At 38.7% G+C, this 16679-nt stretch overlaps 1 protein-coding gene across 1 annotated transcript in view; it reads left to right on the top strand.

Moving 5' to 3' along the window:
• The window catches only part of Adamts20 (ADAM metallopeptidase with thrombospondin type 1 motif 20), a 121128-nt gene that overhangs the window by 12087 nt on the left and 92362 nt on the right, over positions 1-16679 (top strand). The window contains exon 3 of the mRNA XM_051160250.1: positions 917-1079. Within this exon, the coding sequence (XP_051016207.1) occupies positions 917-1079 (163 nt within the window). The remainder of the gene's footprint in view (positions 1-916; positions 1080-16679) is intronic.

The following is a 16679-nucleotide window of genomic DNA, read 5'->3' as shown; positions in this document are numbered from 1 at the left end:
TGCATGCATGGTGAGGAAATTCTTGTGTGACTTAGAATGTGAGGACTAGAAGGTAGGGGGCTGTTTTTTGTGCTTAGGAAGGACAAATAGTATATTCAATCGTGGAAGTGATGGTTAAGCTTGGGATAATTCATTTAATTGTGGTCATACTGCGGGGGTTGAGCTATCAGGCTGTGGCAGTGGGCTTGGTGTAAGGTAGAAGAGAAAATCCTGTCCTTGGGTTCTCCCAGGGTTTGCTTGCTTGTTTGTTTTAGCAATCTGGAAGTACGTTAGCCATTCACTGAAGAATGGGCCATAACAGAAACAACAGTTTTCAATAAACACCAAGAGTGAATTCAGGCATGTTAAGGTGGAGATATGATCCAAGTGCAAATATCAACAGCAAGCTTGTTGTGGGAATCTGGTGTTCAGAAAGTAGATCCTTCTTTGTGAAAATGCTCCTTTAACTTTTGTCTTTCCCAAGCAAGTTCTGAGTTCACATCTCCAGGTCCATCTTATCTGGTCTTCTCTCCCTGCATTGCCTTCCATGGACCAAAGCAAGCAGCACATAATGTGTGTAACAAATCTAGATCTTCTTCATTTTGAGAGCTTGTCCAGTGCTTTTCTCGGATGTGTGGAATACCCACTCTCCCAGGTGAATGGGGATAGCATGTGGTCTTGCAACATCATTCAGCACAGTGTGGACGGAAGCATGACCCACAGAGAGGAAGCTCGTGCTCACGTGATAGCACTTAGTGAATGGGCTCTGCTGTTGTTCATGTCACTGTCATGCTGTGGGCGGGGCTTAGGGAGGCACACATCACTACTGTCTCTGAGCTGCAGTCCCAGCCCTGCGTGCTGTGGTGTCTGGTGGCACTCTGTGAATTCACTACACGGTGACTCTTGGTGAAAGCTAACGCTGCTCTCTCCATTCCAGATGGGAACATTCAGAGCACACGATGGCGAATACTTCTTAGAGCCTGTCATGGAGGCGGATGGAAGTGACGGTGACGATGACCACAACAAGCCACATTTGATATACAGGCAGGAACTAAAGAGCAGCTCCTTTGCACACTCTCATGGGCCTTGTGACGTTTCAGGTAAACTTTGAAGGGAAACCATTCGGCCAAACTGTAGTACTACTTAAAATATCATTGGCTATCATCTATATTTTTAGTTGACAAAATTGTTTACATCATCTACTACTACATATGAAGACTATATACATTATGAGATGGTTTCTGTGGCTAAAAAAATAACATTTATTCTTAACAATTTTAAGGCTGAGCTCCCTTTTCATTAACATTGTCTCTCTGTTGCACAGTAGTGCTTCTGAGATTATTCTAGGTACAGATTAAGTGTCCTTTGACTAAAATCTCCCCAAATCACCATTCCTGTTTTCATAGCTACCACCCTACTTTTTACTTGCTTAAGTTCAACTGTTAAATTACAAATTTATAGAAGATGTGGCATCTCTTAAATAGTATTTAAGAAAAAATTTTCCCATAAAGGATGCATTAGAAATTAACCATTTAAAGTACTTTTATGGTGAAATGAAGCCCCAAATATGCATTACGTGTATAGAATTTATAGTAGACAGTTGAGCTTACACAAGTAAAAAGTGGAGTGGGAGCTATGAGAAGCAAGAGTAGTGATTTGGGGAGATTTTAGTCAAAGAATATTTAATTTGCATCTACGAAGTTAGAGAAAGTTGATTAAGTTGTTTTTCTCGGTGGACTCTTACTACCACTCCCGCATTGTTCCAGGTCACATGATTCTAAACTCTCTTGAGGGAAGCGCACTGTTTGCAGGTCTCTGTGACCAGCGTGTTACTCAGCCTGCTTCTCAGATGCATCTATTTTGGTGTGTGTCACAGCACTTTCTCCATTTTCGTGCTGCAAAATATTTAATAATTTGAGTATGTCATGGCCCCTTTATCTGTTTTCCCAGTGACACTTTGGGCCGTTTTCAGGGTTTTGATATGAGAAGCAACGCTTCCCCCATCCTCTTTGTCTGAGTGTTTCTCCAGGTGTGCCCGGATGCTAGATAATCCCATATTTATTTTTGCAAAGCTATTTTTAGATCCAGTAATGTGTTTGAGTTGTATTTCTATCCTCTTTTCTTATAAAACTCAGATTACTTAATATTTATAATATATTAGGATCTAAGAATCATATTTTTTTTTTTTGCAGGATAAATCTGAGGCTTGTAAAATATTTCACTTGTACTATGTGCAAAAATTAGGTTTGGGTCCACATAGATGCATGGGCCTTCATTATTCACATAATGGCATAAAAACTATAAAGAAAATGCACCTGCAGTTATCCTCAAAATACAAAGCCAAGATAACAGAATAGGATTAGGGATTAGAGATGGCTCAGTGGTTAAGAGCACTGGCTGCTCTTTCAGAGGTCCTGAGTTCAATTCCCAGCAACCACATGGTGGCTCATGACCATCTATAATAATAGAATCTGATGCTTTCTTCTTCAGGCAGACATGCACACAGAACACTCATATGCATAAATAAGTGTTTTTAAAAAATGAATAAGTAAAGTCTAAAACAACAACAACAACAGCAGCAGCACAAAGAGTGGGATTAGGAAGGACTTACTGAAGGTTGTAGGTGTTCATAAACTATGGTTCCAAATGCTGCGATGCCATCCGTGGTGGCCTGTGATGATATGCCGTCCTTTGAAGGTTACTCTGGGAATTCACTTCGTAATTAACCTTTGCTGTCACAAGACTGCCATTTGGAGAGGCTCTCAAAGCAACTAAGGCTGTGCTTTAAATCTCCTGACATAACAGATGCTTTTCTTATGCTTCTAATAAGAGCGTAAGGGTTTCATTTTTATGGCTTCAAAGAGAACACAAATGGCTCTGCAGCTTCACAATGGGACGCTATAGAAGGCAGCTCACGCCCAATCTGATTGACTATTCAGGAATAGCTTCTCTAATGAATTGTGTGGCTTTGTAGGAAGAAAACCCCCAAGAGGCATTCTGAATGCATAATGTGTCACACGGTGATGGCCAGGCCTTCATATTCATGCTTAGCACTTGTTGTTACCAGGAAAATGTTCAAAAAAAAAAAAAAAAAAAGCCATATTCTTTGCTTTAAAAGATTTTTCATACTAAAGACATATGATAAAAATTACAAAAGAAGCTGGGCTTGGTGGTGCATGCCTGCAGCCCCAACACTTGGGGAGGTAGAGGCTGGCCAATCTCTGTGAGTTCCAGGCCAATCTGGTGTACAAAGTTAGTCCAGGACAGCCAAGGCTACACAGGGAAATCCTGTCTCAAAACAAACAAGCAAGCAAGCAAACAAACAAACGAAAATTACAAATGAAAAGCAACCAGAAAACTGGCATTTGTTTTTATTAATTATATGTAATTATTAATGTACATATAATAACATATCAATGTACATATAATTAAAATATGTACAAATGTTGATACAATATTTATTAAAACAAATGGAGTATCTATTCTTATGAATAGATTCCTCACATTTCAGTTCTAATTAACATGTACATTTTTAGTCAATTAGTCACCTTAAATATTAGCTACTAATTATCATTTCATTAGTAAACATGAAGATTTGTGAACACAATTAGTGAAATGTTATGCAAGGTGTTTTTCTTTTCCATCATTCTTCATAAAGTTTTGCAGTATCTTTCCTATTTCAACAGCTGAATCTTCAAGAGAATTTCTTAAAGAGGTAAGAACTACAAGTTTAATACATCATAATTAAACAGAAAAGTGATTTCATTTTTTGAATGGTTTTAATCCTTTTTGACTGTAGCTTTGATGAATTAGATTAAGTTGTTTCCAAGGTCAGAGTTCACCCTGTGCACTCATGTCATATATATGAAATTGGTTGGTTATCCTAGCCGTTGTAGGTACCAGGATCTCATGTACAGATATGGCTTAGATACAGTCCGGTGGATGCAGGGATAGTAGTAAAAAGAGACATGAAAGTGGGCAGATATCAAACAAAACCCTCACAGATGCCACTGGTGAAACGAAACAAAATAAGCCAGGCGTGGTGGCGCATGTCTTTAATCCCAGCACTCAGGAGGCAGAGGCAGGCGGATCTCTGTGTGTTCCGAGGTCAGCCTGGTCTATAAAGTGAGTCCGGGGCATCCAGGGCTACACAGAGAAACCCTGTTTCAAATAACCAAAACAAATAGAAAGAAACCAAAAACACTAAGCAAAATATATAAAACACAAAGGGGGAAAGAAACCTGGGAGTGTTCACTGAAATGGAACAAGACTTCAGAGCTCTAATATTTGTCTGTCAAATGTTTGTCTTCAGTGGACAGACGGACTCCGGTGAGCCTTGCCCAAGTCTCCGGCCACTGCATTTCTCTGTGTTGTGGAGTAGAGCCTCCGAGCATTTGTTGAGAGTGAGTAGGATGAAAGCAGCTAAGAGTGACAGGACATTTAGTTGAGTTTTTCTAAACCTGTCGATTTCTATTGTCTCTGAGTCCTTAATATTACAACATACAGGAGAGCTGGTTAGTACCGGCCTGCAGACAAGAAGAAAAGCATGTCCCTTGGGGACCCTGATGTGATTGAAGTAGAGCCACTCACTGAGCCTGGAGTTTGCCAACTCTGGCTGGTTTATGTAGCTGGCTTGGCCCAGTGATCCAGCGTCTGCCTCTCCAGTGGGAGGCTTTGGTTGCTACCTAGCCAACTCCTCTTGTTAGTTTCTGGGAAGTCTGCCGTCCGCTGGCCCACGTGGACTTGCTTTGGCTCGCGTGTTGATGAGTTTTCCAAGGAAGAGGGATTGTGTCTCAAAAGCCTTTGAGATCCTTGACACACCGGCTCTTCTGTTCTGTTCAGAACGTTTTTCAGTCTTTGCCTTAGGTCCAAGTGCTCCCTGTTCTGACGTATGTGTCTGGGTACTCGCTGAGCACTTGGCTGGTCTGGCTCTGAACCCTTCTAATATCCATTTATCCTTTTGTACTGCAGCTCTCACCTCTGCCCCTTGCATTTCCTTTGTCTTGTTTTAGACCTAGTCTGTTATCCTTAGGAGATTTTAACTTCAAATATTTCATTTCCACAGCAAAATATGTTTCCTCAAATTAAGAAATGTGACAACACCTTGCTCTCAACAGGAGCCAGTGAAGTAAAGACCTGGGTGCCCTCGGTGCGCAGAGATAAAATGACAGTGGGTCATTCAATCTTGGCTCTCATACTAATTGTGACCGACAGAGACAGTTTATTGCAGATTGATAGTCAATTCTTTAATAATTTATGTCCAGTTGTTCTCTTATGGTTAGTGTGCCTGCCGTGATTTCTACAAGCTTAAGATGTGAGATTTAGAATCCAAGACAATTCAGTATCTTACTAGTTAGTGCATTTCTGTCTTGAATTGTTTCTAAGTTTGTAGTTTGCCTTGGTCACCTCACCTCTCAGCTTTAAGTTTCATATTCTCTAAAACAAAACGATATATCGTATTTCATTTTTCATATTCTTCCCATAACAGTTATGCAAAAAGTTAGTTCTGGGCAAACAGCTGAGGAATTTTGGTATCAAAATAGCTTTTCTGTAGCAGATGCTTTGAAGCTTAATAGGGGGATGTTCCTAGCCAGGAAATATAAGTCATACAAAGTCTGTCTGACATAAGAATGGATTATTTAAAATACAAAGGTTGAATAATTATTCTGGGGAAGAGGGAGAGCAGAAAGCATTTTATATGAAAGCTGAAGTGTGTACACGTTGTAGCTGAGGAAGTGCTTGGACCATTCACGGGACAGACGAAACACAGGACACTAGGTGGGAGTGTGATCCAGTAGTGTAAAGTAAGTGAGAGCACGGTCATTGTAATGTTTGCGGGAGCCTCATTAAGACATTTCGTCACAGTACCAACCAGCTGATCGGGAGTCCCTCTTCTGGGTAGTTCCATGGGGAACATGGATGAGTTTCTAATGACTTAGTCTGGCCTGATTTGGCCATTCCCAGTCCCTCTTATTGAGGGCAGCTGTCTTAGTTATATTTTTATTACTGTGAAAAACACTATGACCAAGACAACATATATATATATATATATATATATATATATATATATATATATATATATAGAGAGAGAGAGAGAGAGAGAGAGAGAGAGAGAGAGAGAGAGACTATTAGGGAACATGGCAGTCAGGCATGGGCCTGGAGCAGAAGCTGAGAGCGCACATCTGGATTTACATGCACGAGACAGAGCTGGGCAGGGACTAACTGAGAATGAAACTTCAAAGCCCAGCCTCAGTCATACACCTTTTCCAATAAGGCCATACCTCCTAGACCTTCCCAAACAGTTCCGTGTGTGTGTGTGTGTGTGTGTGTGTGTGTGTGTGTGTGTGTGTGTGTGTGTGTGTTGACTTGGTAATCCCCTCTACTGATCACTTTGGCATCCTTACATCAGCATTGTCATATTGTCTCATAGCAGCATAGCTCTGTCCTAGTTCTTGGTGTGTGGGAGGAGGATGCTCAGGAGCATTCAGATTTTTTTTTACCACCTCAATCATTGAAACATACATGGAAATTTTACAATCAACTTGCTAAATTAAAAAAAACTGAAAAGAAGATATTTAGATTAGATTTCATTTAATCAATAAAATGGTCTGGTCAAATGAAACCTTTTTAAAATCTCTCTCTCTCTCTCTCTCTCTCTCTCTCTCTCTCTCTCTCTCTGTCCCTTCGTCTCTGCCTCTGTCTCTGTCTCTCTCTGTCCCTCCGTCTCTGTCTCTATCTGTCTCTGTCTCTGTGTGTCTGTCTGTCTGTCTGTCTGTCTCTCTGTCTCTGTCTCTGTCTCTGTCTCTCTCTCTGTCTCTCTCTCTGTGTATACATGAGTGCAGATGCCCCTGGAGGCAAGAAGACGAGATCAGATCCCTTAGAGTTGAAGTTACGGGTGGTTTTAAGCCTCCAGACATATGTGCTAGGAACTGAACTTGGATGCTCTACGAGAGCAATGTACGCTCCTAACCACCCATCCATCTTTCCAGGCCCCATGAAGTGATATTTTTATATGCTGTGCCTACTAACTTATCTGTATGTTCTACTATATATTTATTCTTTAATCTTCTAAGTATCTTATAGATTTTTTTCCATTACAGTATTGTATATTTTTGTTAGTTTTCCTTCTGGGTTTAAATGAATATATTATTTACAAAAATGTTTATATTGTAGCAAATTAGATAATTTTATAATTATATTTTAATATTATTACCATTATTTAATAATGTAGACTTTTTTGTATTGACCTTTACATTCAGCAACTTTGTAACATTTAATGAATTTGTTCATTCTTTTAGGTTTATAAATAACCAAGCAGTTCTATTTATTAATTTCTAATATTTCAGTCTTTTATTTCCTCTGCTTACTTCATTACCTGGAATTGCTACAATAGTCCACAGGGATAATTGTAATGAAAAGCCTTGTCTCATTTCCAGTTGCAAAGTAGGAACAGTTTTAACTTTTTCTGATATATACAATATCTATTCTAGGTTTCTCTTAGGTACCCTCTACTGACTAAAGAATTCACCTAAATTCATAGTTTTACTTAATTTACTATCCTGGGTACTTAGTTTACTAACGGTTTTCATTAAAAGTTGATGTTGAGTTTCATTGAAAAAAATTTTTTTGTGTGTGGACCAAGATGAACAGATGTTTTCCCTTATCATCTGTTCTCTCAAGTCTACTTGGTTTTATCTCCTCTTGATTTCTTTATTCCCATTTCCCCACCTCCTTCTATCCCTCTTTCTTTTTCTGTTTTTATTTTTTTCTTGGTAAAGAAAGGCTTTAGGGATAAGGAAATACAGACAGCAAGGCACACACAGAAAGATCTTCCACAAAGCAGAAGGTGACAGGAAGCCGAACCCCCACTTTGTTTTTTCAACAGACTGTTACTATTTTCTTTAGACCTCTAGTATGTGGATTTGGTTTTTAACAGGCTCCTATTACACAGGAAAAGAGCAGTGAAGATGAGGGCTTGTCGGTGGGACTCAGTAAACTGCTGGCTCATGGTGTGTGTGCTGTGAAAGGACATCATGATGTTGTATACAGTCCTTATTCAGTTAGATTTACTCAGCAGGTAAAAGAGAGAAGTTTGACTGTCTTGAAAGATTCATGAAATATATGATTTGTGAAAAAATATATTTGTGAACTGAGAATACACACACACACACACACACACACACACACACACACACACACACACAAATTTTAAGTTTTACTCAGGATTGGTGGCACAGGCCTGTAATCCCAACTACTCTATAGTCAGGAAAATTGGAAGTTCAAGGCCAGACTGGGTTAGCTACAGAGTAGGTTCAGGGCCTACACAGGGCCTGGGAAACTTGTTAAGACTCTGCCTCAAGATGAAACAGGAGGGATAGGATGTGGCTCAGTACTAGAATGCATGTCTAGGGTGTGCAGGGCACTGAATGTAATTCACACTACACAAAAATATACTTTAAAGGAATATATATATATATATATATATATATATATATATATATATATATATATATATACGATCACTAATCAGCTATGAAGCTTATTTTATATTTTTATATTCTGCTCCCAAAACACTTAACTAAGTTGCCAATGCTTGGTGAAGTAAATCTGAACCTTTGGCTCTATGCTACTTAAACTTATGATATATTGCTCATGGAAAGAGTAAAGCTGCTATGACCTGGATATAAGACTATTTCAATTCCTTCCCTATTTTTGTTCTTTTTATTTTCTTCTATTATTGCTACATCTAAGACATCTAGCACTATATTAAATAGGAGCGGGAACAACTTGTCTTATTCCTGATTTTAATAAGAATGCTTTTATGTTATCTCCATTTAGCATGACGTTTACTATAGATTTGTAATATGTAGTCCTTATTATGGTAGGGCATGTTCTCACCAACCCCGTTCTCTCTAGAATTTTCATTGTAAATGCTTGTTGGATTTTTCAAAGAAGGTTTTTACATCTAGTGAAGTGATCATATGATTTATGTCTTGAATCCACTTCTGTAATATATTAAAATGATTTATTTTTTATATTGATCATCCTTGGATCTCTGGAATGAAATAATATTTAAAACACTTACTCATTTTATTTGTATATGAGTGTTTACCTAAATCTCTGTTGTCAAAGTCCAGCTTCGACGGGTCCAAGGGGGAAACTGAGGCAGGTGGACGCAGTGTCGGCAATTTGGGGTCAGCCAAACTGGTGACTGACGTCTTTCTCTCCTTGGGGTCAGTCAGTGACTCGTGTCTTTTTCTCGTGTTCTATACCTAAATTCAAAACCCACTTTAAATTTGGAGATTGTAGGAGGCAGCCAGTAAGGATGGGGAAGAGAGAGAGGGAGACAGGGTTTCCTCTCTGCAGCTCAGGACAGGCTGTTCTGCCACTGAGGAGGAAAACTTAAACTGACTACTTTCTTTCTTTTTTTTTTTTTTTTCCATGCAGTCAGGACTGGAAAAGCAGCCTTTAGCAAAAAACAAAAAAAAAAAACAAAAAAAAACCTGCAAGGAATTGTTAAAGGAGGCTTTTTGATCTGGATATAGGCCTCTTTGTGTAGATTTCAAGCAGGCTAAAGTATGCCTGCTGATGGCAGAGCTCTGAGTCTGTTAATTTATTTGTGAATCTACAGGAGAATAAGAAATACGAGAGAGCCAGAAACAAGACTATTCGCACACATGAACACTCAAGAGAGAAAATGGATGAAGTGAATGGCCCCAACAAACAAACAAACAAACAAACAAACAAAGGTTCTGGTTACACCTCTTATACCCTGAGCAAAAGCCCTCTTATGTCAAAGAAAGAATTACCTCGCAGTCAAAAGGATTTATCACAGAGACAGACAAAACTGTTACAATGGGAGGGATTTTAGTGATTACATGGTTCGGTGCTAAGCTAAACATGTCTATATCTAGTCTCACATTCCAAGATACTAAGTAGATTTAAAACCACAGTATTTTATGTCACAAGCTAACAAGGTATAAGGAATTACGACGAAACCCTTTGTATTTTTTTAAAGATTTATTTATTCATTATTATGTATACAGTGCTCTGTCTACAGGTACACCTATAGGCCAGAAGAGGGCATCAGATCATTATAGATGGTTGTGAGCCACCATGTGGTTGCTGGGACTTGAACTTAGGCCCTTTGGAAGAGCAGGTGGTGCTCTTAACCACTGAGCCATCTTTCCAGCCCAAAACCCTTTGTATTTTTAACATTTAAGTTTGTACTTAATTTAGACATTTCTTGGTAGTCCCACTATACTCTGTATTCATGGGAAATTCAAACCAACTTGTCTATATTTATGGTGCGGACCAGGATCTGTGGTGTCATCTCTAGAGTAAAAGCTTATCTGAAGCCACACATCTGTCTCAAGTCTGTCTCCTAGTGAGGCATCTAGAGGTCCACAAAAGTATATATTGCATCTGCAAGCTTTCTATAGACTATTTTTTAACTTCTAAAATTGTTTTAATCAAATCAGGAATTCCACTATCAGGAGTTAATTCATCTGAACAGCAGTACATCTTCATAGAAATCCCGTAGGATGTTTGTTCAATCAGAGGGGGCAAATAACCAGAAAGTAAAGGTTCACACCATGCCAGAGTTTTTGAGAGAGACAGTAGCACAGGAAAGAAGGGGTGTCAGAGGCTGGAAGCAGTTCTGGGGCTGCATCATGGTACAGACCTTGCAAAATGCTCAACTACCTTCCAGAACGCTCACATGTCTACCGAACTTCCCCAAGACAATGGTTCTTGGCCATTATGTGTGTGTACCATGTGTGTTTTTGGTGGTCCTACAGGACTCCAGAAGTGGGCATCAGATCCCTTGGAACAAAAGTTACAGATGGTTATGAGCTGTATCATGTAGGTGCTGGGAAAAGAGCCCAGGTCCTCCACAAAAGTAATAGAGCTCTTAACTGCTGAGTCTTTCCTCTAGTCCCAAGTGAGACATTCTTGATGAAATTCCACATCTATACATAATGAAAACTCTTGGTATCACTTAGTAAGTTAAGTAAACTGTGGATTTAAGAGAGTTTCTTTAATCAGAGAAACAGTACATGAGGAAACTCTTTAGGGCCCCTGGATAAAACGACAGTAGGTGATTGGTCTCAAATCTTTGTCCTCAGTAGACCTCCCAAGCTTGATACCTAGTCTTAGCTCAACACTATGGTTTTGTAGTGCAAGGAAGATGGGACTCGTATTTTCACGGATATGACTAGTTAGTTCCTTCTTTTAGTTTCCAAGAAGCAACATTTTTCCATGGTGACGTTGGTGCTAAATCCTCCTCATTTGGTGTGGTGCCACCTGTGGGCTTTAGCAAGGTCATGTGATGTTGTATTCAGTTTGAAAGCCTATCTTGAGTAAATGTGAGTTCATTTCTTTGTTATGTTATTTAGTTGCTGGCTATGAAAATTTCACGCATGCTGTGTCACATGTCTGTGTGTTTTAAAAATTGTTCAGTAAAATAGTAACTGACCCAAGGCTGCAAGGAAGACTGATGATGTAATGATCTTTTCTCTTACAAAGGCAAGGCTGTATCTTCTGTACACTTAATACCAGCATATAAGGCTCCATGTATTACCCTGTAAAATGCCTCAAAACTAAACATTTAAAAATACACAAACAATAATCCATAGTTCTTAAAGTATGTTCTTGAGATGTTCAGTAGTGAGAAATCTTAAGACCTATAGGTTTTTATGTTTCTATGCTTTGGAATAACCTCAGTTTAAAAATAATGCCAAAGTTTCCCATTTTATTTTCTATGTTACCATGGACACTACACTCAACCTTTCTCTTCCGAATTTCCCTCATTAAAAAAAGTGGTTCTAATGAGAGTTGAGTATTTTTTTTTAGAGAGTCTTATTAAGACTAAGCAGATAAGCATGTGAGGTTTGAACTAGGACTCGATAAATAGTCAGCACAGGAAATATTTGCATTGCTATTATTGATAGTATTAGTTCAGTAGCATGGAAACTAGGGCACATACAGCTTAAACCCTGAGTAAATACGGCAACACAATATCTGATATGGCCATACTTCATTTCAGAGAGCTCACAGTCATTTAGAGCTTTAGTGCGCTCAACAGCGATTTCAAATATTGACTTATGAAATTAAATGCAATTTCGTGTGATGCCTTCACTTAATGGTTCTTTGCTTTGAAGAATTCTGAGACAATTTTCTTCTGGCCAAATGTAGATTAGTGCATAGATAGCAGCACTAGGGAACGTCTCAGGTGGTGTGGCTCTGCCTCTGAGCTGACACGGTTGTGTATCTCATTAGCAGTTTTTAATGCTGCAGCTGCAGCTGACTAAACTCTTACAATTCCTCGGATTGTCAGTTTCTTCCACGCCTCCTTTGTCTTTTGTCCTTCTCCTGTATTATCTTTTCTTCTTAATCTTTCCCCTACTCTTACGCGAGCATTTCCTGATTTTAGGAGAACACATTGCCCAGCAGTGTTCTCACTTGTTGGCAGATTCACAGCTTAGCGAGGAGGAGGCAATAGTACTTAGTAGGGGGCTGTTGGGGGGATTTAGAATCTGTCCTGTGAGGAATATTCTAATGAGGATTTACTTGGTCTCATCTTGACTGAGGATGGAGAGAGAGAGAGAGAGAGGAGAGAGTGTTTTTTATACTTGGATTTAAAGATGAATGGAGCTACTGGTGATTGAAATGGCTAGACCATTTAGGAGGCTCTTTAAAAATCTAATCTTGTATTCTTTATTCTAAACATTCTAATGTCAGAAAAGCTAAATGAATGTAGATTTCTATTCCAAAAAAGAGTGATTACATATTAATTGCAGAAAATAAATAAAATAGTGTTCAGTTAAAAGCAATAGCAATGTAAGGAACATTTGAAGGGTAAATGATAAGAAAAGGTTGGGGCTGGAGAGATGACTCAATGGTTAAGAGCGCCGCCTGCTCTTCCAGAGGTCCTGAGTTCAATTCCCAGCAACCACATGGTGACTCACAACCATCTATAATGTAATCTGATACCCTCTTCTGCAGATAAGCACTCATATGCAATAAATAAAATAAATTTAAAAAAAAAAAAGAAAAAGAAAAGGTAGCTAGAACCAAGGATGAGGGCAGGGCAGACATCCCAGGGATGGCGACCAGTGGTAACTGAGTTGTGCATAGTAGGAAGCTATTGCCGACATCTGTAGACACCAGAAGCTGAAAGAAAATTATGGGCCTGGGGAGGCAGACAGACATTTAAGTAGAAATATGGACTTCTAATTATATTATTGTATAATGATACTTTTGAGAGATATACATTCTTATAACAATGTAAACAATTCCTGTGAGTTATAGCGTTACACCGTGGGCCATTATTTCTGGCATAAATTCTGAAGATTTTATATTCAAGTATGGTACTGATGATCTTGTGGTTAGGGTTAGTCTAAATCGGTTTCATGTTATAATACACTTACTATTAATAAAGGACAAGGTTCAGTTTTAGTCTTTGACTTGATGGAGCAGAAATAGAAAGGGAAGCATTGCATAGAAGTCATGCAATTGAATTGGCAACCGTTTCTTGGTATTCCAAGATTGAGTCTCGTGTAGCCCAGAGTGCTCTCAAATTTGCTTTGCAACTGAGGAAGGCCTTGAACTCCTGATACTTCTGCCATGTCACATGGTATTACAGACACGTGTCACTATGCTGGGTCACAATTATGCTTTGAGTAATTGCTATTTATGTAAGATTTATAGAGGTCACTTTTTTCATTATTAGTCACAATGCTTGGGAATAAGTACCAAGAAAAGGGAATGGAATATTGTTTTTAGCTTGTGAAATATTAATAGCTGTTGTATTGGTAGATACGATATTTTATATCTTAAAATTATAATAACAACATAAACTTCTAACCATTTAAAGGATGCTAAGATATTAAACTAATTATTTAATCAATTCTCTACCAGCCTCCTATGCAATAGAGCTAAGGTTGGACTGTGTCCTTCTATGGAGTCTTAGCCCATTATATGCCTTTTACTATTATGTATTTGTATATTTTGGGGAAAAGAAATTACCAAATAATGGGATGAAAATTTGAATGCCACTGAAGTTCCTACTTTTAAATATTTCAGGGGTGCCTTTCCATAGCTGAGTTCATTCTTTATCACTGTTTGCCTTCTGTTATTTACTTAGTCCTGTGCTCAGGGTGGGTAATTTATAGCTTTAAGTTGAGCTTTCGGGGATTTTTAGTTATAGAAACTGGAAGTTGGAAAACCATTACCTGACTATTCACACTGTATGTTTAATTTTACTATCTCAGTGCTTTAGCTAGCCTTACCAGAACAATAGAATACGATGCCATGCAAGCTACCATATGGATACAGTGGCAATCAGGTTGATAAATTCACTGAGGATTTGTTAATTATGCTCTACTCATTAGTGAGTGTATGAAACAGCACAGCATAAAGGGCTTGAAGATAACACTTCTCTGCCCGCCATGCTGTCTTCTTCCTTGCAGCGTCTGAAGAAGATATTACTCCAGTTCCCAATTTCTAATCTTCTTAACTTTCAAAGGTAGCGTTATTGTACCTATATGTATTTTTAAGAGCATATGCTTAATTTTTAATTTTTACCTACATAAAAGTATGCTGTGTTTAACTTTTCTCACTTCCTTTACTCGTGGTATTGGCAATATTCGTGTGGTAATGAAATATGAATTTGTAGATTTTAATGAATTGTTCAGTTATTTTTTTTCCCATAGCTGTAAATCTCTTACGATTATTTCAAATGGCATATGAGGAAATGGAGATATGTATGGATAGTAAATATAGTGAATTTTGATAAGTTATGATGTTCTTCCATTTTCCCATTTCATCTTGTTGGCACATGGCAGCCTGCAGTGGTCGAAAACACTCACTCTGGTGTGAGGTCTCCGGACTTGAAACCCATTGCTACACATCAGCATTCCCATTGATGATTACAGAAAAATTTCTGCGCGTTTCCTTTATGTGTGGCTGTTGGACTCTCTCTCTCTCTCTTGTGAGATAAGGAGTGAGTGTCATTGCTCCCTTTTCAGGGTTGCTGTGTGAAGTCCTAATTCCTCAGCTTTGTCATTCTTCCTTTGGCTTCTGGTGTCACAGTCAAGGACTCTTTGCAAATACGAAGTCATGAAAAATTTCCCCACATTTCCTTCTAAGATCTTCGCAGTTCCTCCATTTCTTTTGGGTCTTTAATTTGGTTTTATTTCATTTTGTACCGTCTGGAGCACCTTGCTGAGGATCGCTTGGGAGAAGAGGAAAGGGTGCATTTCTGGGTCCTTAGTCTATTCCCTTCATCTCTGTGCCCGCTGTGAAGACCTCCTATGACTCAGTGAATGTTGCTGAGTAACGGAATTGCAGTCCATGGGGTGGGGTGGCTGCGCACCTAACTTTGCATGATGACTTTTCAAAGAAGCTACGCCAGTGCTTGTCCATTACCAACTTCCAAACGTTAGCCCACCTGGCAGGTGGCTTAAACTAATTTGTCGCTCGGTTGAATTATTATTGAAGAGCACAAAGGACATAAAATTTTATCTTTAAGTTTGTGCTTCTGTCTCCTTCGCTGGCATGTGAGCCTTATGCGGTGTTGTGTGCGTCTCACTTCCTCATAAAGCTTACACGCTAGCAAAGGGGTGTATAAATGCTCAGTAAAAGTTTGTTTCCAATAGCCGGGAGACTAATGAGCAAAGATATTGAAACACAAGCCTTCAGCCTCTGCTGAGAGCCAGACATCTGTATGCCAGGTTGTCTGCATTCTTCTCCAGGCCAGTACTTGTTCACTGATAATCGGAGGATGGGGGAATTCTGGGAGAAAGATAATGGAGCAGTTTTCAGACTTAAGCACACAGTTAAACAAAAGACAGATGCTGAAGAAAGTGGAGGCCGTGCTTAATGGCTTTGAGTGTCCGCTGCTCCCACAGGACTCCATTCATATTTAAACATGGTGAATCATTTCAGAGAAAATGGTGCAAGAAAACCTGCATTGTTGGTTCTTTGGTTTATGAGCAACTCAGGCACTGTAATTTCTTTTTTTACCTGACTCCTTTGTTCTGCTTTTCTGGTGAAAATACAACCACCCATCAATTTCAGAAAAACTAACAGAATATCAAAGTAGAAAAGGCAGAGAGAATATGAAGGAGAAAAGACATAGCTCACATAGCCAAGCTATTCACAAAGTTTCGCACAAGCACAACTAATCAAATATTTAAATGCTGTTTCTTTATATAGTACTTAAAAGTAATTCCTATAATTACAGTGTTTAATAATTTTCTACATAAGCAAACAATGAAAACCATCAGGGGTGTCATATGGTCACTGTCATAAGTTTCATGTCAACAGTTGATTTTCTGGTTTCAGTTGCTACTGGTGGGATGTGCTTTTTTTTTTTTAACGGGGGGGATTAGTGCTGCTTTCACATATTGTATAATGAAAGTTTGTTTTTTCCCCCTATAGCCTATGAACTGTCACCAGACAAATGTGGCTGGGGTGTAATGAGACTAAATATTAGCAGTCATTTAAGAACCTAGTTTACCTACTGAGAAAAACAGGAATTCCTTGATACTTATTTTCCACTCATTGATATATAAATATTTTTGAATAATCAGACCTGTTGAAAGAAAGCTTAGAGTCTTCAAGGTTGCCAAATACAAATAGCCAAAATACTATGAATGTAATATATATATATATATATATGTGTATATATATATATA

This window comes from Acomys russatus, chromosome 17, assembly GCF_903995435.1.
Source record: "Acomys russatus chromosome 17, mAcoRus1.1, whole genome shotgun sequence".
NCBI classification, from domain to species: Eukaryota; Metazoa; Chordata; class Mammalia; order Rodentia; family Muridae; genus Acomys; species Acomys russatus.
This window is presented reverse-complemented; position numbering and strand designations above follow the sequence as displayed.